The sequence below is a fragment of the Solenopsis invicta genome, chromosome 9 (genome assembly GCF_016802725.1).
Source record: "Solenopsis invicta isolate M01_SB chromosome 9, UNIL_Sinv_3.0, whole genome shotgun sequence".
In the NCBI taxonomy this organism is placed as follows: Eukaryota; Metazoa; Arthropoda; class Insecta; order Hymenoptera; family Formicidae; genus Solenopsis; species Solenopsis invicta.
In genome coordinates, this window is record NC_052672.1 from 12,910,022 (window position 1) to 12,933,835 (window position 23,814).

General features: G+C 36.2%; 5 protein-coding genes across 11 annotated transcripts in view; 3 read left to right on the forward strand and 2 right to left on the reverse strand.

Moving 5' to 3' along the window:
* LOC105198026 (potassium voltage-gated channel subfamily H member 8) overlaps positions 1-5,073 on the forward strand; it is a 31,943-nt gene extending 26,870 nt beyond the window's left edge. For 3 of the 5 annotated variants that reach the window (XM_026134685.2, XM_011164659.3, XM_011164658.3), the window contains exon 16: positions 1,068-5,073. In XM_026134685.2, coding sequence (XP_025990470.1) covers positions 1,068-1,270 — 203 coding nt within the window. In that variant the 3' untranslated portion in view covers positions 1,271-5,073. The remainder of the gene's footprint in view (positions 1-1,067) is intronic. The other 2 variants (XM_026134686.2, XM_039453584.1) reach the window with 1 other exon arrangement.
* LOC105198024 (uronyl 2-sulfotransferase) overlaps positions 1-11,434 on the reverse strand; it is a 56,195-nt gene extending 44,761 nt beyond the window's left edge. Inside the window, exon 1 of the mRNA XM_026134698.2 lies at positions 11,363-11,434. Within this exon, the coding sequence (XP_025990483.2) occupies positions 11,363-11,419 (57 nt within the window). The 5' untranslated portion in view covers positions 11,420-11,434. The remainder of the gene's footprint in view (positions 1-11,362) is intronic.
* Positions 5,699-10,505, forward strand: LOC105198027 (tropomyosin-1). The gene is made up of 7 exons (XM_011164662.3): positions 5,699-5,720; positions 8,248-8,535; positions 9,231-9,364; positions 9,431-9,619; positions 9,711-9,786; positions 9,894-10,026; positions 10,112-10,505. The coding sequence occupies exons 2-7, from the start codon at positions 8,296-8,298 to the stop codon at positions 10,192-10,194; spliced, it is 855 nt and encodes a 284-aa protein (XP_011162964.1). The 5' UTR covers positions 5,699-5,720; positions 8,248-8,295; the 3' UTR covers positions 10,195-10,505.
* Positions 11,435-17,961: 6,527 nt separating the features above from the next.
* LOC105198015 (protein AF-9) lies at positions 17,962-22,099 on the reverse strand. Of its 2 annotated transcripts, XM_026134654.2 has the most exons (4): positions 21,925-22,099; positions 21,414-21,861; positions 20,782-21,047; positions 17,962-19,917 (listed from the first exon to the last, which is right to left on the reverse strand). In XM_026134654.2, exons 2-4 carry the CDS (start codon positions 21,550-21,552, stop codon positions 18,094-18,096), a joined length of 2,229 nt encoding a protein of 742 aa, XP_025990439.2. In that variant the 5' UTR covers positions 21,553-21,861; positions 21,925-22,099; the 3' UTR covers positions 17,962-18,093. The 2 variants fall into 2 exon arrangements, with proteins under 2 accessions (XP_025990439.2, XP_011162945.2); XM_011164643.3 differs by having other exon boundaries at positions 21,414-22,099.
* A 389-nt stretch (positions 22,100-22,488) lies between these two features.
* Positions 22,489-23,666, forward strand: LOC105198016 (biogenesis of lysosome-related organelles complex 1 subunit 1). Of its 2 annotated transcripts, none has more exons than XM_026134653.2 (5): positions 22,489-22,643; positions 22,760-22,865; positions 22,949-23,021; positions 23,102-23,319; positions 23,402-23,666. In XM_026134653.2, the coding sequence occupies exons 2-5, from the start codon at positions 22,805-22,807 to the stop codon at positions 23,434-23,436; spliced, it is 387 nt and encodes a 128-aa protein (XP_025990438.1). In that variant the 5' UTR covers positions 22,489-22,643; positions 22,760-22,804; the 3' UTR covers positions 23,437-23,666. The 2 variants fall into 2 exon arrangements, with proteins under 2 accessions (XP_025990438.1, XP_025990437.1); XM_026134652.2 differs by having other exon boundaries at positions 22,584-22,681.
* The last annotated feature ends 148 nt before the right edge of the window (positions 23,667-23,814 follow it).

Sequence of the window (23,814 nt, forward strand, 5' to 3'; positions counted from 1 at the left end):
AAACGAGAAATACGTTTTTCTGATGAAGTAGAGACATCTCGTTATGTAATGGTGGATTTAAATCGCCAAAGAGATACCCCCTTGCAAGGGGATATCTCAGAATACTGTATGGGATATCCTCGTACGCGTATGTTTTTCTAACGGATTTTTTCTGTCTCGACAAGAATATCTCCAAGTGAAAAATAATCCCGCCATGACACGACACACCCGACAAGCTCATTTATATTCATCGTATGGGGTCACCGCACCAGTCGCTGAACAATCGCCAATAAATGACTGTTTAAGAAAAATATTAAAATAATAAAACTTTAAAATAATAAATTGCAAATTAATTGATATCTTTTTGATATAATTTTCAGATTTGATTAAAATTTTGTTTTTCAACGAAAAATGTAATTTATATTAAGTTGTTTTGTTCATTTACTGGTTTTGTGACCGTATATAAATTAATCCCGCAATAATCTACGCAATTTCAAATTCCGCCAATCCTGCGGCAACGGTTGATTCACTTTATAGATTGCGTTAATCGACTCGGCGGACCACATTTTACCGGACACTGATCGTCTTAACCTTAGGTTACTATCATGGCTCTGGGAGACCTCAGCAGAAACTTTCAAAGTTTACCTATGTAAATGTTCTCCTTTGTTTAACTCGGGAAAAGAAATTTATTGTAGTTTTATAATCTATTTGAGATCTATTTTTATATTACTATTTTATAAATTTTATATTCAATATTTTAAAAAAATGTAAAAAGAATATGTATGAATTCTCGATCAGTAAACTTTATTTTCTCGTTGCTGGGGTGGGAAAACATCCCAAATGGCTACTGCCGAGTTAAACCTCTATAACTTCTTTTCTGTGTTTATGGTTCCACCAAATAAAACTTATATAGTTCTATTAAGGAGGCTTTGGCGCGTTTTGATTAAAAAAGAAGGAGATAAAAGATACTAATGTTTGCCCAAGATATGAAGGTGCTTTGGATCCCAGATCCATAATAGTAAAACGACGTAGAAAAAAAAGATTAGAGATAGCAACCTACGGTTAAGATGTTTTTAACCCGATTTCAGGAAACGACAGTTACGTTTTTGGAATTACACGCGACGCTCGGCACATTCCTCGATTGTACAGGCCGCCGAATTCAGCTTGGGATCCCGACAACAAGCTCTGGCACCGTTTCAGCGCCGGCGACGCCGACAACGCGTCGCTGTACCAGGCGTTACGACGTCTTCCGGAGTCACGCTCGTTGAAGTTCGATTCGTTCAACAGCTGAGCTGGTTAATTCACGCGAGCCGTCCGTTTCCCGCGCGCGAAAAAAATAATTTAAAAGATTCCCGAACGAGGCGGATAGGGAAAGAGGCCGGATTTGAAGAAGAAGGAGATTGTAAAGTCTAGCGAATCTATCAGATATTTTTACGCGCGCTGTAAAGGGGAACGCCTGGAAAATTTCAATTCGCGGAGGCTCGCGAGAACTGGTCGGTCCGAGCACGCTGGTCGGTCCGAGCACCGCGATAACTCAAAAGCTACAGGCCCGCGGCAATAATGTTTGATTGACAGGTTAATCACAATATTGTCAAACTGTTGGGCATTCGTTGGGATAAATATCCCCGGTGGTTTAATGTTATACGGGCAGAGTGGAATAATTTCTGATCAAATAAAGCCGTGCGCAGAAAACTCCCGGGGATTGATCGCGATGCTCAACGGAAATGGATGAACGATGATGCGAGATTGATCAAAAGGTGGTTATTTCAAATCGTGGCTGATAGTACATATTCAAGCCAGGTGACGTAATGATACGCATAATGATTTACGTAACGTTTATCGTAACGTAAACATGTGCTCGTTGACGCGACACTAGATTACTCGTAAATTGACATTTACGTTTCCTTTCACCGTTAACGTCAATTCACGATCTCGTTGTAATATTTAACTCTTGAATGCATCCGGTTATTTTGATTACAAGATGAAATAAATTAAGACTGACGTAACATGCATATCAGAGCGAATGTTGCTTACAATATTCTGTTGAGGCACCGAGGCAGGAAATGTTACATACATAAAAATATTTTTTAAACTTTATTACGATATTAATACGCATATGTATATCAATATCCAATTACGATATCTCGTCCAGCGATATATACATATATAATTTATTAATATTACATTATCGTTTAACATCAGTCGATGAATAACATATAGATAATGTATTCCAGTAAGGGTAATTTTTGAATACATAATTTTTCAGAAATTTTTGCGTTTTTATAAACGTCTTATAACGAATTTTCTTAAAGTGTAATCGTGCATTCAAGGGTTAAGCGATATTAAATATATGCGTATATATATATAAATATTGTCCTAGGCATTTCTCACTGCCAAACAAAGGATAATACCTGACTTTATACGTCTCTGCTGTTTCGTTCCCATAATAATATATTTATCCCTCGGATAAAATGGAATCTCGCCTGCCTCAATCTACGCATGTAATCCCATAATTAATACGTACGTTGAAAACGTATGCTTTGAAACAGTCCAACACCACCGAGAATTATAATTATCCTATTGTCTGCAATCCGCATAATAATGCTCTGAAAAACCTTTACGAACTTACGCTAACCCATATAAGCCCATATTAAAGCGCGTTTTTTTTACTTAAATAATTACAATATAATTTTGTAGATAGTTCTGTACGCTCTGTAAATTTAATTCATGCTCGTATAAGCGCGCAGCTTGAGGAGCATTCCGGTCTTCGCTACTACGTTAAGTTGCATGTCTCCGCGCTATAAGATAAGTCGAATATACGCTTCGCGCAGTTCCATTTCACGCGAAGCAATTCCATGAGATTTCACGAGGAGTTACGAGCCGTTTATTCGAAAAGTTAGGGTAGCAATAATGTGCACACACAACACATTTCAATGTACACCGTCGACGTCCAATCTAGAGAGTATCCGTAGTATGTTCATTAAGAGTAGATATAAAGATGATAACGAGACGCGTGTTTCGCGCGCACAAGAAACGACGACGACGATGACGACAATTCGGAAGTGACACGCGGCAGACACGTCTGTCTCAACGGCATAAAGTAAACTTCGAGCCCGCTTCGAGCCGAGAATGTGTGTGTCCATCGTGAGCTGTGTCACGAGAATCTGTCTTACACTTAGTCATAAGTACTTCTTAGATTCATCAGACATGTACATATACATAGGAAAAATGACGTTGAAAATATGTGATAAGGCACGGCTTTGGCCATGCACGACTACGTTCGTTCAAACACTTCCGTCGTGATTTGTGAAAAATTCGGCATGCCGCAGTTATCGGCAGAAAGTATTAAAATTCAGTTCACTCGCATCGCAAACGATCCGATATCGAAAAATACATACAAGTTGCACCTGTGATGAATAAAACTATTTAACAAAAATTTTTTTAAATAACATTTTTTTAAAACACTGTTTAATAAAATTTTAAAAAACGGAACTCTATTAAACAGAGCTTTCAAAAAAATTCTTATTTTAAAAAAAACTTTAATAAATAGAAGTTTAAAAAGAAATCCTATCTTTAAAAACTCTGTTAAATTCTATTTTTAAACATTTTATTAATAAATTTTAAAAGATAAATGAAGTGGGGTTTATTCAGTTCAGGTGCTTTATGCATTTTTTGATATTGGATTAAATATTGATATTAAATAGAGTTTGCAAAAATAAGATTTCTGATAGAATTTTTAAAAACAGATTTTCAAAAACTCCAATAGAGATTCCAAAAAAATAAAATAAATCAGGTGGCTTAATTCAGTGCAGGTACCTATTTATCATGCGGCAATCGCGCGAAGGAAAACACTAATCACGAGAAAGAATAATTTCTTTGAAATTTCGACTAGACACGTTGTCGACGTGGCGAGATTTGAAATGTTTTCACAAATATCGATGGAAGAAGCTATTTTATAAATATTTCATATATTTTGTTATACTATTTCTATGCTCCTCGCATTATAATTCAAGCTAGGTATATTACAACATTATCTGACACCCTTCATGACTTCTACCACTTTTTACACTCCTAAGAAGGACTGCGAAGTAAGTAGCATGATCCTCTCCTGGATTCTATCGTAATTAAGGTCGATAAGCACAAACAAGTAATAGAACAGTTTTCTTCCTAATTATCCGCTCGAAGTCGAGGACCTCTTTGAAATATCTTTATATCTTTAAGAGTATTTTTGACCAGCCGGTTGAACGTACAAGGAAACAAGGCGTTACACGGTAACGCTACTTCTCACGTTAATCCCTTACCGCGTAGTCATATCTCCGGCGTAAAAGGTTGCACTCGCAAAACAAGTGTGTCAACGGTGTGTAAAAATAGATATTAAAGTATTCTCTACCTCTTTAAAGGAGAAATATAGAATTTAATGTTTTTATCGGCAATAATACCAAGATTCCGTTGAAACGACAGACAGCTCCTCGCGCGCGCAAATGACACAATAAAATCTTGAAAGAAATATATATAAATTTTGATAAAACCGTCTCGTGGCTTGTATCGACCGCGCGCGTATTCGGTGATGCTGTGCTGTAAGGGGTTGACCCAGAATTACTATACGTGACACACGTAACTACGCGTAACGCGCGCGTACAGGAATAAGCCGCAAATTTACGTGTGAAGTTAAGAGATTATTCCAAATTCGAGCGGTCTCTGTGCGCAGTCGTGTTTCTCATTGTACATTTTATCGACAGTACCTAGTTAGGGAAACTTCAAATGACGGCCTTAAAATAAAGATTTATTTTTTTCACGATGATAAATGTCTGGCAGCAGGTGAATGTAGCGAGGCGAAGCGAGCTCTAAAAATGATTCGCCGAGCGTAAAGACGCGAAACGGAAATAAAACAGCGGAAATGCGAAAGATGGAGAGAGAGAGAGAGAGAGAGAACAGATATTTCTTCTACGACGTTAATCCTTATAAAAATATATATCTGAACGTTTGTAAATATTTTTAAACACTTGTACAATGTGCTTATAAGTGGCATTCTTTGTTCGACAGATGGGTTATGAATAATAATAATAATAATAAATGAAAAATAATCATAAGCAACACTGTGCGAATGCATTAATGCGACAAGAGTATTCTCTTCTCAAAGAGCTTCGTCCTAAAATACAATTATTTAATTGCAACTTGTGGAAAGAGAATATATTATTTTTTTTTATCTGCGAGGGATGAAAGGGTCGCTTGTTAGACGTTAGAGAATTTGGAGCGGTCGAACTAACAAAGCAACCGAGGGAGATTCTCACAGTTACGTAAAACTCGCGACGTCTCTCGCTCTCTCGGAAAACCGTAAACGGACACTTCCGAAAGGTGTGCGTTCACTTTTCGCCGTGTACGGTCTCCACCGCGCGAGAGGGTGCAGGTCTAGCTGGTCCAGCTCGCGAGAGCCGTGTCGCTCGCGCGCGAGCCCCGCAGCTCATCTACTGGAGCCGCGCGCGGATGGATGCTCTGGAGCCCGACGACGACGCGCCGCGCTCTCCAGCGAGCGACGGACGGAAGGTATACGACGAATCGTCCCGTGCACGGGAGGCAGAAAATAAACGTGTTACGGGGGGCTCGGCGGCGGGCCATTTTTGGGATCCCCACCAGGGGCGACGTGACACGCGTCGTCCTTCCGCCGCGCACTTTTCGCCTGACGGCTTTTCCGTTCTCCGCTCAGATACTCGTCTCACGCTGCTCCGATCGCTCGGGTATTGGTAAGTGCACCGAATCGTCGTCGATAACGCGCTTTTCCCGCAGTGAAAACGCTTCGCTTCGCTTCTCTTCTCTCTTTCTTTCTCTTTCTCTTTCTCTCTTTTTTCTCTTTCTCTCTGTCTACCTCTCTGTTTTCTACGCTTTACCCCGTGACAGCGCGATGCGGGAACAAACTCTCAAGTTGGCTAGTGGAGAACGGCGGAAGGCAGATGACGAGGGCAGAGATCGACCGCTTGTCGACAGTAAATCGGATGCGACCAATAGTGCTCGAACTAACCAACAGCACTCGAACTTTTAAGGAGCTTTAACTCTGGAATTTTAGCGACTTTCGTCGAGAGTATTTAACGACGTCCGTAAGTATCTTTACGATGTAATCCTCTGTGCGGATGTTGATCGTCGCAGTGAGATCAGTGGAAGGTATCGCGGAAGAAACGCACGGCTCCCTGTTTACTGAAGCACGAGTGTTCATTCATTAAAATGTGCGAAAATCCGAAGAGAACCAAGTGCTTTGGAGAGAAATTGCGGTAAAACGATTGCAAGTGCCGATGGTTATTTAGTGCTATGTGCAATTCATTCGCGTTCACGCCAAGAAGGTTTCGCTGAAGCGTCTAAAAGTTTACATCTGGATACACAGATTTGAAAATAATTTTCTTGAACCGTCAAAGATTGACGGATGTTTAAGCGTGAATGAGCGACGCTGCGACAAGCTTCGACATTTCAGCATCCAAATTCGATGTTGGAAAATTATTTTCCGATCTGCGTCCAAATCGCAATTTTTGGATACTTGGGTAAAACCGTTCTTCAAATATTCAACGTGTGATCTCTAACGGCAAATCTATCCGCTCTGGCTTGCGTATCTATCCGATTTATGTTCTATCTTTTTTTTTTTTTTTATTGGACGACGGAGACGACGTTTAACTTCTTGCAGGAAGCTATATTCGTTTCACGAAGACACCCGCAATGTCTTGGAGACTGGACAGCTTTGCGAGGCTTTCTAACCGCTGCCATATAATAACAGCTCTGCTAACGCTTCAAGAATTTGCTTTCGGGCTTAACATAAGGCAATGCCGTAAGTAGAATTTGTAACTGTCAACCGCGTGCATGCGCTGATTATGTACACTTTGTTGAATATGATATGTGTGTGTGTGTGTGTGTGTGTGTGTGTGTGTGTGTGTGTGCGCGCGCGTGCGTGCGTGCGTGCGTGCGTGCGTGTGTATGTGTGTGTGTGTGTATGTATGTATAAAGAGTATTACCTTTATATATAATACTTTTTATGTAACACGATAAATTTATCGACTCGCTCACCGGAAGCGGATAAAATTATGCACGTGAAAAAATATCTGCGCGACAATTACATCGAAATCTGTCGTTACTTATTCGATAATAGATACGATATCGCATCACTTTGACATCTCGGATGACAAATGTAAATCAGCACAGCTCAGGTTCTTAGCAAGTTATTAATATCCTGGAATTAGACGTTAAGACGAGCTTAAGTAATATTACGAACAATTTTACGGGGTAACTTGTAAATTTCTTAAAAATTATCAAGTAATTTGATTCTTTCGCACTCTCCTTCTCTCTTAGTTGGGAGAAAGGTTTATTTTGTGCTATAAGCAGGTACTTAAGAGATAGCTTTATACATATTGAAAATCGATATAGCATATTATATTGTTACGTGCAACTATCTTCTTAACAGTATTTCAGCTTTAACGTGGCTCGCGCATATTGGGCATTGTTTTGAATCCCCTCCTCGCGATCATGAATTTGATTAATCCGCGTCACAAACAGTATTACCTTTATTATATTCTAGTTTGCATAATAATATTCTCTTGCACAAATTGCAATATATCATTCTTCGTGGCATTGAGTATTTTGCGTTGCTTTCTCGCGCGTTAATTTTGCCGAGGTTGTTGTCGCGCGAAAATTTCCCGCGGGAATTTACTGAACGTAAAAATACTAACCGCGGGACGAGACAGCGATCGCGATTCCTCGCGCGTGAAATTCGCGCGAGAAGGCCCACGATCTCGTGCGCGGAGGACTTGCCGAAGTTTTGTAAAATGCTATTAATACGCGTCGGTTAGATCGAATGTCGGTCGACGGTGGCGGCCAAGTAAAGCCCGTTCTTCTGGGTTACACTCGTTACGTTTTGGCCTCTTCTTGCGCCGCGGCGCGGCGCGGCGTCAGCGGCTTTACCGCCGCCGTCGTTCCGCACATATTTATAGAATCGGGCTGTAGATGCTATTTCCGTAGACGCCCTGATGCGTGCTCCTCCTCGTGCTTACGCGTTGCGATCACCTACCGGAATTATGGCTTTGCAGAATGTCGGACGGCTCGATGGCTCCATAAGCCACGTTATACGCATCCGCTGCACGCATATTTTCGGAGTGCAGCCGAAATGCAGCAGCCGGCCGCACACGCAGGGCTCGACAAACGCGTGGCCATCTTATTCGCATAAAGGCGCGAGTTCTCGTTTGTCGAATAAAAGATTTCAGATGAAAGATTGAAGATGAACGTTTACGTTTTCAGCAAACTCGGTAATTTCGTTGGTACGGTCCGCAAAACAAAGCCGCCACCATGGATGTCATCAAGAAGAAAATGCAAGCGATGAAGCTTGAGAAAGACAATGCTATGGACAAGGCCGACACCTGCGAAGGGCAGGCGAAAGATGCGAATATGCGTGCGGACAAGGTCCTCGAGGAAGTGGGAGACCAAAGGAAAAAATTGGCTCAGGTTGAGGCCGATCTGGAAGCTAACAAGCAAGCTCTCGAGCAGGCCAACAAGGATCTTGAGGATCGCGAGAAATCTCTTACCAACGTGAGCTTTAAATAATTTTCTATGTCTGTATTCATATTTCAACTCATACACAGAAACAAACAGTTGTTAACTTGACTAAATTTTTTAACTTGTTTAAATTTCTTCAAGTATTTATTAAATTTTGTTTTCTCAAGTATAATATATAAATGCTTATAATTCAAATATTTTATCTATTTGAATTAAATACATAAATACTTGAAATAAAGAAATTTAATCAGGTTGGCAAATTTTGTCAATTTAACAACTTTTTTCTCAGTGTGTATGTATGTATATATAATATTACATATAATATTATACATATATAATACAACTCACATTCATAGTTTTTAATGATATATTCTTAAATTAAAAATAAGATGTATTATATTATTATTAGTATGATTAAACAAATTTAACTGTTTTTTATTCGTTAACATTTCAACAAACAAGATGATATCACATGACGCTTCAATGACGTTTCTTACTGACATTAGAAGCGTCATTAAAACGTTATTAAAACATCATCTTATTTGCTACAATATAACTGTAATTAGCAATTGATGACTACTGGCTAGTACTAGACTCGTAGTAGTCAGTAACCATCAATTATTAAATCCAATAATATATTTGAATATGTCGTTAATGCTATATTTATACTACGAATAAATTTAAAAAAAGCAATACTGCATGAATCTTCATACATTCGATCCTTATAGGCTGAATCCGAGGTTGCTGCCCTTAACCGTAAAGTCCAGCTTATCGAGGAGGACCTCGAGCGTTCGGAGGAACGACTGAACACCGCGACTGCTAAGCTGACCGAAGCTTCGCAGGCCGCCGACGAGTCTAGCCGGTAATTATACGACTTGATCGATCTATCTGTCCGTGTGCCACATTATGAAATGTGATACAATTGCAGTATGTGCAAAGTATTGGAAAACCGTGCGCAGCAGGACGAGGAGAGGATGGACCAACTGACGAATCAACTGAAGGAGGCCCGCATGCTCGCGGAGGACGCTGACGGAAAATCTGATGAAGTGTCGCGCAAGCTGGCCTTCGTTGAAGACGAGCTCGAAGTCGCGGAGGATCGTGTGAAATCCGGTGAAGCGTAAGTGCCAGATCATTTGGCTTTGTGCCAAAACAAGTAAAACAAACTCGGTCATATTTCTGTAACTTCTCCGTTTTCTCTTTTCTCGTAGCAAGATCATGGAGCTGGAGGAGGAATTGAAGGTCGTCGGTAACAGCTTGAAATCTTTGGAAGTCTCCGAAGAAAAGGTATGTATGTGACTTTCAAGAACAGTATTGTACATAATAAATGTTAAACTATTTGAAATGCATATAAAATTTAAATCTTTATAATTCAAGCTAATCTTAATTTTCAGGCTAATCAACGAGTCGAAGAATTCAAGCGCCAGCTGAAGACATTGACAGTCAAACTAAAGGAGGCTGAAGCCCGCGCCGAGTTCGCCGAGAAAACCGTCAAGAAACTCCAGAAGGAGGTTGACAGGCTCGAAGGTGAGTTCTATATATTTTATTTAAATGTATGTAAATTTTTTGTCGAGAACGGTGCACGCGGAAGTAAAATTATCTTGTATTTCAGACGAACTGGGCATCAACAAGGACAGATACAAGTCGTTGGCCGACGAAATGGACTCGACGTTCGCTGAATTGGCAGGATATTAGATTACTTTATTTTGCAATGTTTCGTGCCTAATAATCTACTTGTCAGGAAATCAACATTCTATGTTTTTGCGAACCGTTACTGAACTCGATGTCGATTTGTTTGACAAAAAGGAGAGACATGGTTGAAGTTGTGCCTTGGAGATGACACACATACTACACTCACGTCCTTTGTAATTAATATTGTTATTGTAATGGAATTATCGACGTGACCAACTCGTGATTAATTTTACTCTGTTACATTATTGTACGAAAGATTAAGGGACATTCAATAAACAGTAACAACAATAAACAGTACAAACTCAATGAAAGGATATAAAGGCGCATTTCTGCTCCAAACTATCGATCGATATTTTTTTATACACGGTATTGCCTTGTACAACAGCATATAGTCAAAGTATCACATCAATATCTCTGCGCAGCTAACTTCCTCATCGTGTGAGGAGTTGAAAAATAAATGCCTTAAAATATATTAAAAATATATAAATCTTCGAATTCCGTAAATAAAAAATTTCAATTTGTTATGGAAATTTAATTTTTGTTATAATAAATGGAGGCAAAGTAAACATTTATCCCAAGATTTTCAAATTAATATATTGAATAAAGCTTCGTGATAAAAATTATTTGAAATTATTTATTTGAAATCGATAGAGTTTTGAAATCCATAGAGCTTAGATTATTAAGGCTATATCGCTTAAACTATCACCAACAATAAGCAAATTTGTTTGCTCTTTTTTTAGTTTTTTGAGTCTTCGGCTACTTTGAAGCTCTCGAATCTATCCCGAATCTATCCCAAATGATAAAATCAATGCATGCCTTATATTGTTTCTGTTATTTCAAACGTCAATATTCAAATTTTTCTCCGCGGTGCCAATGCAAATTTGTTCATTTAGATTATTTATTGGTAGAGAACATGCAACGTCCCACACAACATGTGGCTGTCTTTTGATTTACGTCCTATTTATGTCTCCGTATTTCAGACGTCCGCGGGATGTCCGAAAGATGCATTCTGGATATCCAGTTACATATAATCCAAAATACGTTCTTCAAACATTGCGTGGACGTCTGAAATACGGAGACATAAAATTAAATAGGACATTTAATTAATTATATTATTAATACATTTTTCGTAGATTCGATTACCTCATTATTAAAGTTTTCTATCACTCACCGTCCGATGCGCAACAGTGGAGTTATCAGCAACGTGGCTACGATGATTCTGTAACATAAAAGCATATCAATTAAATTAAAACAACGGTTAAAAGAAAAATCAATGATTCATAATTTTTACACACACAGAATTTTTTAATTTTAATCATTGTTTAATTAAAAATGTAATAAAGTACTAGGTAATAAAATAATTACACAATTTACATCTTATTTCGATGATTTAAAAATAATAAATAATTATCAAAGAACTTTAATTTAAAATTTTACAAAAATATTTTATTTTTAATACCTAATAAAAATAAAACTTTTATCAAATTTCAAATTAAAATTCTTTAATATTTATTTTAATAATTATTTATTATTTTTAAATCATCGAAATGAAACTAATAAATGCAAAGAAAAGACTAATTTTACGCAAGTAAGCAATAATGCTTACCGCTAGGTTGCTCCACCGACGCCCGATGTCTCCCTAGGCCTCCTATTTTGGAGAATTGTCCATCCTCTACTTTCTCCTTCCTTCTTCTTTTCACAAGTTGTCAAAATAATTAATTGCGATGCCATTTGTTCTGGAGCAGGTCTGTTTCGCAACTGCTGCATTCTATAAAATAAACATGAATGTAATTAAGAGTGAAACCGTTTCATTTCTTCGCGATTAATTCGATGAGCGTCGCGACGGCACTATACGTTTCGATCTTTACTCCAACGAGTATTACAAAATACACGTTCAAGCAAATTATCAGCATACAAATGCAATATTAATGTAAATGTCGCTTACAAATTAAAGTTGCGAAGCCATTCATTCCTAACCCACTCCGTCCCGCGTCTTGCAAGAGCGTTCTATAAATTAACATAAATGCAATTAATATAAAATGGCTAAGCGACTTCATCTCCCGCGGGGTCAATTTCACGTGCTGAGATCGCGTAATAAATCGATCGATCAATATGTATGTTCTGCGTGGCGGCGACGTTACATATTAAATATCTGCGTGCGTGATTCGCAATCCGATACTAATACGATCGCGTTGTCAGTGTCGATATACGAGCACCGATCTATTACGCAATATTAATTTTGCTTACTTATTAAACAAGCTGCAATGCCACTCGCTCCCGCTTTGATCTGCATCGCGTTCGCCGTATTCTGTAATCAGACATGAATGCGCGTTAAGATGGCGAGCCGGCTTGATTCCCGCGCGACGAATTTTACGCTTCAAGCTCAACGCCACGCTCGCGCCGTGGCCGCACAACGTACGAGTACCGAACCTACGTCACGCGATGATTAAATTGGCAATAACTATTAATGCGAGGTTTCATTTACCTATTAAACGAGCCGCGATGACGAGCCTCCGTTTCGGAGCCGATCCGTCCCGCGTTCGTTACGTTCTGCAAAAGAAACGTGAATGCAGCTGAAGGTGGCAAGAAGCGGCTTCGTCTTCGCGCGGTTAACTTCACGCGACAAAACCGACGCCGCGTTCGCGCCACCGCGACAACGCCACCCGTGTTCCGCACTCAACTCAGCGTTTATGCATTTTCCGCAACATATTATCGAGCAGCAAACTTAAATTATCGCGAGATTAATTGGATTTACCTATTAACGAGTTTGCGACGCCGCTCGCTTCCGCTCCGACCTGCATCGCGTCCGCTGTAATCAGACGCGAATGCGCATTAAGATGGCGAGCCGGCTTCGTTTTCGCGCGCGGTCAACTTTACACGCGTCAAACTCGACGCCGCGTTCACGCCGCAATCGCGTAACGTGGGAGCATCGATTCTACGTTACGCGATAATTAAATTGGCAACAACTATTAGTGCGAGATTTCGCTCACCCGTTAAACGAGCCGCGATGACGAGCCTCCGTGCCGGAGCCGATCCGTCCCGTGTCCGTTGCGTTGTGTAAAAGAAACGTGAATGTAACTGAAGGTGGCGACAAGCGGCTTCGTCTCCGCGCGGTTAACTTCACGCGACAAGACTGACGCCGCGTTCGCGTTACCGCGAAATTAGATTGTTCTTATGATAAGTTTTCAAAACATTTATTTTTTCATATATTTAATAAATGTACATAGAACGTATATCGTCAAATGGAATAGAGTACTTTTGAACTGCATTCCTTTATAAACTATCAAACAACCCAAGAGAGAAGAACCAATAAGTGGAAAAACTTCCGTGTATCGCATATTAGTTTCTAAGAAAAAATTCTTAAAATAAGAGTTTTATATAATCTTCAAATTCCCTTCGTAAGAATACTCTTCCAAACATAAAAGAAAATCGTACATAAAACGCAATAAATCTATCATTTTAAATATTCTGAGTTTACGAGTTGGTAAAATATTTATATTCGAGAGTTTTTAATTATACATATTTCTTTGCACGAATTACTATTTCTATCGACATGGCACAATTTGAGAAACCAACTTAATATTAATCGAATAATATTTTGTAGAACTATAGGTGTCAAAAAAGCATTTAAACTGTTCTCAAGACATTTATTATTTTTTCATATATTTAATAAATGTACATAGAACGTATATCATCAAATGGGATATAAATCGAGCAGTTTTGTCTTGTACTATGGCTCGAATCCTCGAGCATTTCTCATTCTGCACGCTCTACTTTCGTCTACTATGTACATGTAAATTAAGACTCGTGAGAAATGATACGTACTCTTCCATCTCTATGAGCTTTACATAACATTGATCTAAAAATTCTTACAAAACCGCAATACAATGTTCTTAGCGACTATGTATTTGCAATTAAATATTATGCTATAACGATTAGATCAAATATACTCAGACGCAATTCACATAGTATTAATATTAACGTACGTCGTGTATCACCGTTCAAACATAATCATAAAAGCAATGGTCTATACATTCAATGTTAAATATTGTGGATATAACATTCAATACACGATAACATGATGAAGTGATCTTTATGTTAAATAAAATTTGGAACTTTAGAAGACTATATTTAACACGAGATGCTAAATAAAAATCTATAATCGCAAAGCAGAAAGATTTCGTAATCATTACGTAGCAATGTATTGGCCTGCATTTCATATCATTACGATAAAAACGCGTATACATTTGAATTCATTGAAGATTACAAATCCTAAATATTCGTATGGGTGCTCTGTAACATGACATAGATTTTCTTTCAATCTGCACAAGCGATTCGATTCAATATATTGACATTCGTAAAAAATGTCATTTACAAAACGGTGTAACAAAACATTCACTTTAAAAAAAGCATCTAAAAAGATTACGTCTAAATCTTATCGGTTTATCTGTCCTTTGCCGATCGATGTAAAAAGAAACCTTATTATTTGATTACAGGAAGAAACCGCTTTAACGTGTCGTCAAAGCGAATGTATGTCGCGATTGACACACTTATTAAAATTGGCTAAAATTGTTTATAACTTCTTTAACGCCAATCATGCAATAACGTTTAAAAATGGAGTTAAAGAAAGTTTAATAATAATAATAATAATAATAATAACTTTTAATAATATATTAACTAAATCAATCACAAGTTGTAATCAAACCGCGATATTTTATGATAATCTATTGACGAGTGCGCTGAACTAATTTACTAGCAGGCAATATGGCAAAAAACCGCATTCACTATCAATTTATGAGCGCGATTCACAGACATATATAAATGATTTCATTTTAACGTTTCACAATATATCTCATATGATAATATGAACATCATTTTCAAACAAATTGCAAAATTTTTCGGATATAAATCTAGATGACGCACATACATCTCTTTGGGTGGAAACGTTAAAAAAGAAAACTTGGGTCCTGCTAATATCTTCTAAAATAAGAAGTCTTTACACATCAGTGTTAATCGTGATATTAATTATTCTCTAACACGAGAAATGTGAATAGTAATATAAATACGAATGAACTTTATATTACTTTAATATGAATGTCCTCACGCGCATAGAATTAGCAAATAAAACGTGTCATAAACAAAAAGAAATTAAAAGATCTTAAACATCGAAGATATTCGATGCGACATTACTTGAAAAGACACTCTTTCATTTATTCGTGTTTTGTTACAATGCATGCAGAACGACATAACATTGAGTATTTCGATCGACAAGCACACACAACATACGTACACGCGCACGCATATATACATTTAATTCAGAGCAACGGCATACTTTTTTTTTAAATACAATTGCATAAACGCGCGATATTTCACGCTCTTTGTTAACATTCTTACGATTAGTGTATCATGAAGAGAAAGAAGTATACATAGTGCCTTAATTTATGCAATATACACGTATTTTATTGTTTATTCTTTTATATTATCAAAACAATAAGATTATTTGATGTATCAATTGCACGTAACATTATGACTGATGGTCTATGATACTATACAAGATTACATCGTTGTACTTATATACATTTTTTCACACTGCGAAAATTAGATAGATTTTTTATTACAAAGTAAAAATCAAAAATTATACATGACAATGTCATAAGTACGCCAATTAATCTCAAATTTACTTTAGTTAAAGAGCTAACAAACACAAGCAAAAAGTAAATTAATAAAGCACGGTGATGTATTACACAGTGTTCTAATTTTGGTTTTAGAATTAACATACCAAACAGATTACAATCACGATTGAATTTGAAAAATTTTGTAATATTTATGCCTTATCAATATAATACAATGATATAATTTGAAAGTAGAAAATATGTTGAAATATAATTTCTTTTAAAAATTAGAATTTCTTGAAGAAATGCTCTTATGATATTTTATTTAATATATCGTAACATCACACGAGTTATTCATAACTCTTTCATTTTCTATAAGTTGTATAGTACATACATAAATATTATACATGCTACATTACTAAATAGATCGTCATAAATACGAGTATTACACCTACGCCTTTATAATACATGTACATTTCTTTTTTTCAAAATAAATATGTATATCACTAGATTATAATGAATAAGCCCGAAATTGCTATGTTTAGCATAAGCATTATAATATAATTATTCTATAATATTCTATAATATAATTATTTGTATTAGTCTAAAATATTATTTGTGATATTATAAATACTAAATTATATTACAAATAATTACATTATAGAATAACATATTTAATTATATATTAAATATTACATATGTATAATGACTAAGCAAAAAAACTATGTGACCGTCATAACAAAGCGAAACAATGTTCTTTCAAAGATCATACAAATAACAACATTGCATATATTTACTAACAGTTCTCCTGAAAGTTAGAAAAATACGCGTAGAAGTTATAAGAGTCTAATATATCTAAAGGATTAAAGAAATTTCAGGAAATTATTTCGGGGTACAATAATATTGTTTATGATAACCTAGTAATACAGTTAACTTTAAAAAAAGAAAAATGTCTATCTACACATTTATATGTATTACAAAGCATATATGATACTCGTATTTATTACTTACAAATGATTTTTCTTATATTCTAAGATCAGTGCTACAAGTAATACATGCTATATAAAATCAACTTTGTGGTGTTCACTTAATATAATAAATGCGTTATAAAGATGATTTTAAATACCCCAAAAGAACGTTACAAATATTCTATAAAACGGCAAAGCACAAAATTTTCAAACTTTTCTATAAATTTCCATTTCTTATATTGGATAAATTTTTAAACGTCTTTTTATACGTTGTACCTTTGTATATGTCATATCTTTTATGTTGGATCTTTATTCCATATGTTGAATCTTTACGTTAGGTCTATTTTTATATGTTGCATTCTTTGTAACATATAATTGGATATTTTTATGTATCTTTTATATCTTGTAAATGTCTCTTATCAGTTTTATATAAGTAAAAAATATTTATGTTTGTTAAATTTTATATATTAGTAACAAAAACTATTAATGTTAAATATTAGATAATCTAGGTTTTGACTATTAATATTTTGACGAAATTAAAAGCAAATATATTTTTTTTGGAAGCTTTTATGTGAAAAATATGTAAAATCTATATTTTAAATTAATAACGAATTATAATGCAGAGATATAATATAAATGGAAAAAGTTAGAGAAAAATAAGAAATCTGAAAAAGTAAAAGTCAGAAAATACGATAAAGATCAGCCAAAATACAAGGATAAAAACAAAAACAAAAAAAAAAAAAGATAAAATAAAACCGCGAAGATCGAGAAAAGCGTATTAACAGCAAAAATTAAGCAGAATCTATTGAACACAGTATAAAGGCGAATTAACGACAGATTCCGCTCGATTTCAGTCATCAATCTGCCACCAATGTATTCAGAATGCATTCAGCAGATTCTACCTGATATTTATCATAAAGTGCAGTAGACTATATTACAGATTCTATTAGAGCTTTGCTGTAGTATTTCCTTGCCAAGTTTTGATAAATTCTGCCAATATAGTATTAGCAGCAATCGTTGACAATTTTTCAAGAATTGTGAAAAAGAATTAAAAAAATATTTTATTTTATATATCTTACTTACTATCACAAGGATCCTCAACCTGCACAAATTACTGTAAATGGTGTAGTCTAATCTGCACAAGTCATCGCAACGATACGATCAAACTGAAAAACTGTACTCAAAAATTCTTTTGGGGTCTCATGTATTACTACCTTTTCTTTCCATCTTTAAAAAGTCCGTCGTAAAATCGTATGACTTAATATATGATCTTCCAAATATATCTATATAAATTATTATGTCATGCCTTATATTACAGATGGTCACGATGCAGAGAAGAACTGTTGGAGACGTTGCACAGTCCTACGATCCAATGCGCAAAGATCAAAGTCAAATGTCTTCTTTGTGATTTCATATTGGCCGGTTTCCGCAATTACTTGTACAACTCTCTGTAGCTCTTCATTATCCTGCAATGTCATTATTTTATGTTGCAAATCCTTCAGCTGTGATACATAATCCTCGGAAAACACCGGCGGTTCACTGATTTCCGCATCGGTACTATTTATTGTGGAATCCGGGGCCACTTGTTCAGGATCAGTGTCGTTTAACATGTTATCAGTCATATTGTCAATATGATCGTCCTTTTCCTTCTTAAACTCCTTCTTTACCTCCTTTTCCGAATGATGAATGGAATCAATATCCATCGCAACTGGAGACTGGCTCGATGAAACCGGCTCCAAAGGCGGAGAAGTTGACTGACCTCTGCTGCTCTTCTCACGTTTCACTAAAACTTCGTCGTCCTCTTTGCTTCTCTTCCTCTTCCGACTTTCTCTTTCTTCGCCTCTGCTCCCTTTGGATTTGTCTCGTCTGCTACGATCACTCTTGTCTTTCTTTATTTCCACTGATATAGCAGGAGAAAGTGGTTTTGTTATTTCTGTCGGTACAGCGTTTACTACCGGATGGTCCGTTTCCTTTTTGATATTAAGCATAGATTTGCTTTCAGATAATGAATCGTCATCATTCACCGAAGGCGCTGAATCACTGCTATCTCTCTCCGGATTGTCCGTTAAAATTGATAATGAATTATCGACTAGCGAAGATGTGTTATTCTGTTTATCACTTTCGTCCTTACTTCTATCTCGCTTCTCCTTCTTCTCTCGGTCCTTACTATCGCGTTTATCTTTCTTGTCCCTTTTTTTGTGTTTATGTTTGGGTCGATCCTTGTCAGATCTACCATCCTTAACTTTGTCAGACTTCTCGCTCTTCTCCGTCTTCTCCTTTATCGCCTTATCATCTTTCACTTTATCATTCTCTTTCCCAGCTTTTGGGGACTTTCTACCATCTTTTGACGATTTGTACTCCTGGAGTTTCTCCTTGTCCAATTTCTCTGTTTTATCTGTTTTTTCAGGTTTCTTCTCGATTATTTTTGCGACATCTTTAACATTAGTTTTTTCTGATTCTTTATATTTATCCTTCCTTTCTTTGTCTCTGTCATCTTTATGCTTCTTCTTGTCTTTTTTCTTTTCCGATTTAGAAGAATCCACATCACTTCTGGAGTTATTTTTCACCTTCTCCTTCTCTTTGTTATCTTTCTCCTTTTCTTGCGTAATTTTTTTCACATCTTTTTCTTTTGATTTAGGAGATGGAGGTCGTTTTATAGGTGGCAAAGGACTCAGTGGTTTCTTTGTAACAACAGGTGATGCTGGTCTCTTGCTTCCAGGACTCAAATGACTCTTATTTCCAGGACTAGGAGGTCTCTTAGATTTCTCTTTACTCCTGAGTTGCTCCTTAGAACTATCTCGAACCTTTTTATCCTTTTTCTCGTCTACCTTGTCCTTCCGACTATCTTTGTGAGGACTTTCCTTCATCTTAGTCGTTTTATCCACTTTGTCAGATTTTTCAGTAACAGCCAAAGGTTTAGGAACTAAATTCTTATCGGACTGATTTGTCTTTTTGCTTTCCGGTGATATCTTCACAGGAGCCGTCTTTATGGGAGGGCCAAATAAATCATGAAATGAATTGGAGGTTTTAGTTTCGGTAACGCGATGTTTCTTGCTCTCGCTGCCATTCAATTTTGGTTTACCAACCATCGTGGATGATTTTGTATCACTTTTCTCTAGTGAACCATCTCTACTGGACACTACAACCTAAAATTACAAAATGTAATCAGAGAAAAATTACTATATCAATATGTAACAATTCATGTAGCAATTCTTATTCAGACAACATTTATAACAGAAACAGGTAAGTGAAATCTGTCAGATCCCGAACTATTTCAATGATTTTTTTTTATACATATACATATATTTAAATAATTATAATTAATTTAATATTTAAATAATTCAAAATAATAAACATATATAAATAATTAAATAATTAACTTGAGAAAAAAGGATATCGAAATCTAACATAGTTTTCTTTACGCAAATTTATTCCAACATGTATTTATGAGCAGAAATCTATACTCATTATGTAATTATGCGATCCACTTTTGTAAAGAGTGAAGTTAAATACACATTAGAATAAACACACAAAGAGAGCTGCGTTACAGCATATATATTTCTGCACAGAGGACGTGACAAAGTTTGCCATGTAACTAAAGCAAATCAAATAATGTTTTCAACTGCAGTGAGGTTTAAACTCAACTCAAAGTGAGTTAATGACATCATATGTTTTACTTTAGGTTCTAATTAGATAGTTCCAGCTAAAAGTTAGATAGAATTCAATTTTTATCACATGGAAGATTGGCTATCACGCTAAAGTTGAACAGTAAGCTTTGTTCCATTCTGTTTTGCACCATCATGTACAAGAAACATTAGACTCTCATAGCCTATTTTTTAATTGTTAATTAATTAAATTATTAAATAAGCTAATACAATTAATATAAAACTGTTGTCAAATCTAGCAGGCCTTGCTTGTCCAAATAATGGTTAAATTAAGAAAAAAAAATCACTAATACATTTTTATGTAATATAAACATAATAATCTATATAGATTAAAATTATACTTACAGCTCCACCTTTCAATAATTTTTTCCTAAAGTCATCAGAAGGACTTCGAATCACTTCTACATGACGTATAGTCTTGTTGAAAGGTGGGCCACTTTGCTGCAGCTGCAGATCGTATGGTATTTGAAACTTCTTGGGTTCATCTTTATTTTTTAAATAAATTTCAATTGGTATTATAAAGCCTGCATAGCCAGATTCCTTCACTGTGAATGGTGGCTCTTTGAGCACCCTTTTGGGATTTCGAAATGTATCATGTAGAAGGAACACCACTGAAAATGTAAAAAAAAAACTCTTTATGGAAAGAATATTAAAGGAAAAAACTTTGCTACAACATAAACATTATAGAACAAACTTATCACAAACCAATTTGTGATAATTTATCAAGAGTATTATGAACAATATACTCAATAAAAAAAAGAATTGAGAAAATAATATTCTCGAAGGTATCAATGGTCTCATTCAGCAGAATGTTTACTTTAACTATTGGAATCTTCGTGCTAATTGATTTAGACTCTTATATAAAAAGCAATAGTTCTACCTCAGCAAAGAAAGCTTCCACAAGATGCAAAATAAACACTTTGCTGAACACAACCAATAGATTCATAAAAAAAATTGACGATAAAGAGAAAGCATACCTTTCTCGATGTAATGATGTATATCCGCATTGTCTATTCCTCGTACGAATACCTCCCAATCGTGCGTGTATCCCTCAGGAGTGGTGCGTACACGTAGCACCGACGTGTGTCCGCATTCCAGTGTGATACGCACCGCCATCCTCTCGTCTTGAAAGATACTGATCGCTTCGCAAAAGAAAATAGCCGAGGGGGTGACTCAGTTCCACAGGTAAGACGTGGAGCACCGTTACATCTTCAAATCGTCCTCGTGGGTGCCGCCGATGGGACGGTCGCTGAAAAGTCTCCTGGTCGCGGGCGAAGCCTCTAGAATCCGGACGGCATCGCGAGTCCGGCCCGTGCTACGTGCGAGCGCGAATGACAACGCTCGTTTTCCGAACATTAAGGTGCGCGGAACGTGGGCGCGTATATCCTCGTCGTCGAGGTGTGCGGCGGCACGCGTGCTCCGTTTCTGTATGAAAAGGTTCGTCGTCACGACCGGGGAATCGACACTCCAGTCGCGCACGTGACTCACCGCGAGTGCTCCGCTCGACGAACCGCGCTCTGTTGCGAATCGCCGATTCTCGCGCGCCAGGACGTATGCGATTATCAACAGGTAAGCCGTACACCAGCGAAGCTCGTCGGCATCACAGGCACAAATCCCCGTCCTCCCGTATGATCCGTGTAAACCTTGTACATACCCCTCACCCTTCGCTATTCCCACCAGAAAATTGAAACCGCCATCTGTCGGTCGGTGCGCGACTACCTCGTCGAAAGGCTGATACATATGAATTTGCGTCCGTGACTCAATTAGTTACATAATTTAAAAGTATTTAATATTTAAATGACTGTTGAATCGTTTCAATTACACTTCAAGACTCTTCATGCAAAACATAAATAATTTTGCACAAAAACTTGTTTAATTTATTTATATTGATTAATTATGAAATGTAAAAATAGTTAATTAATTTACATTATCTGAAAAACTTGATTATAATTAATTATTTTTACATTATGCAATTAATCAATATAAATAAATTATTTATATTTTGCACAAAGAGCAATCGAATTGGATTTGTTTGTCATGACGAATGCTTATAGAGATAAACATAGAAGAAAATCTCCTATTGGATATCGATTGGATGCGTTTTGAAACTCATTGAAAGGGTGCAATTTTTCACAGTGCAAGGATTTGTGTATTTGAGAACGTTGGATGCTGCATGCTGCTCCCGTGTAAACAAGAGGCAACAAGAGGTTTGTTCGCAAAACATGAACATTGCATGAGAACTTTTGTACGGCTCGTCTTGTCTTTCTTTCTCTAATTATAATAATTATATATTATTTCATTTTGAGAATTATTTATTTTCCAGAATATCAACGAACTACTTCATACAGTCAAGTAGTAACTATCAAAAATGTTATCTGCAATTGTTAAAGAACATCAAAGTAAGCAAGTTGCAAGAAAAGAAAGGCAAGGTAATATATATGTATAAACTTTTCAATTCCACACCGAAGATGATTATTACAATCTCTATAATGTGTGTGAAATGATTTGATAGAGCAAAAGCGAAAGGATGCAGTTCAGGCTGCGAGCAACTTAACACAAGCTCTTGTTGACCATCTGAATGTTGGGTAAATAAAATTTTTGTTCATAATTTACTGTTATTAATACGCACAATAATGTAAAACTATCATCAATATTATTTTTACAGTGTAGCTCAAGCGTACTTGAATCAAAAAAAGCTAGATGCGGAAGCAAAGCAACTCCAGCACAGTGCGACTAATTTTGCCAAACAAACGCAATTGTGGTTAAATTTGGTAGAATCCTTCTCAAGCTCATTAAAGGAAATTGGGGATGCGGAAAATTGGGCGCGGAGTATAGAAGGAGACATGAGAACGATAGCCACTGCTTTGGAATATTCATACAAAGGTGATGGTACAATGCTTATATGTATATTGCTATGTATATCTGTGTAACAAAATATATCTAATATATTGTGTATTATTTTCAGCAACACAAGAGAATCAAAGTGCTGGCAATGGTTAAGGGCATAAACGAGTGGGATGTTGTCTACTCTTACAAGCATAATCTAGTTATTGTCACAAACTTTGTGAAGAGTTCTTTTTTTAATAATTTCGTCATGTGAGAGTTTATATTAAAATATAGAAATAGTGCAATTTAAGTTATGAGAGAAAACCTTTTGTACATAATTTTTCATGAAGTTAAATGTATAATTTAATGTCTTGTTTTAATTAAAAAGAATTATTGAAATGTTAGATATATATTTATTTTATCTTATGTTTACATATATATATATATATTTCATATAATAGTTACTGCTGTAAAATAAAATTTTTGCTAATAACAATTCTCATATAACATTTAATTTAATGTAAAAAGACTTATAAAAAGAACAATTTAGAA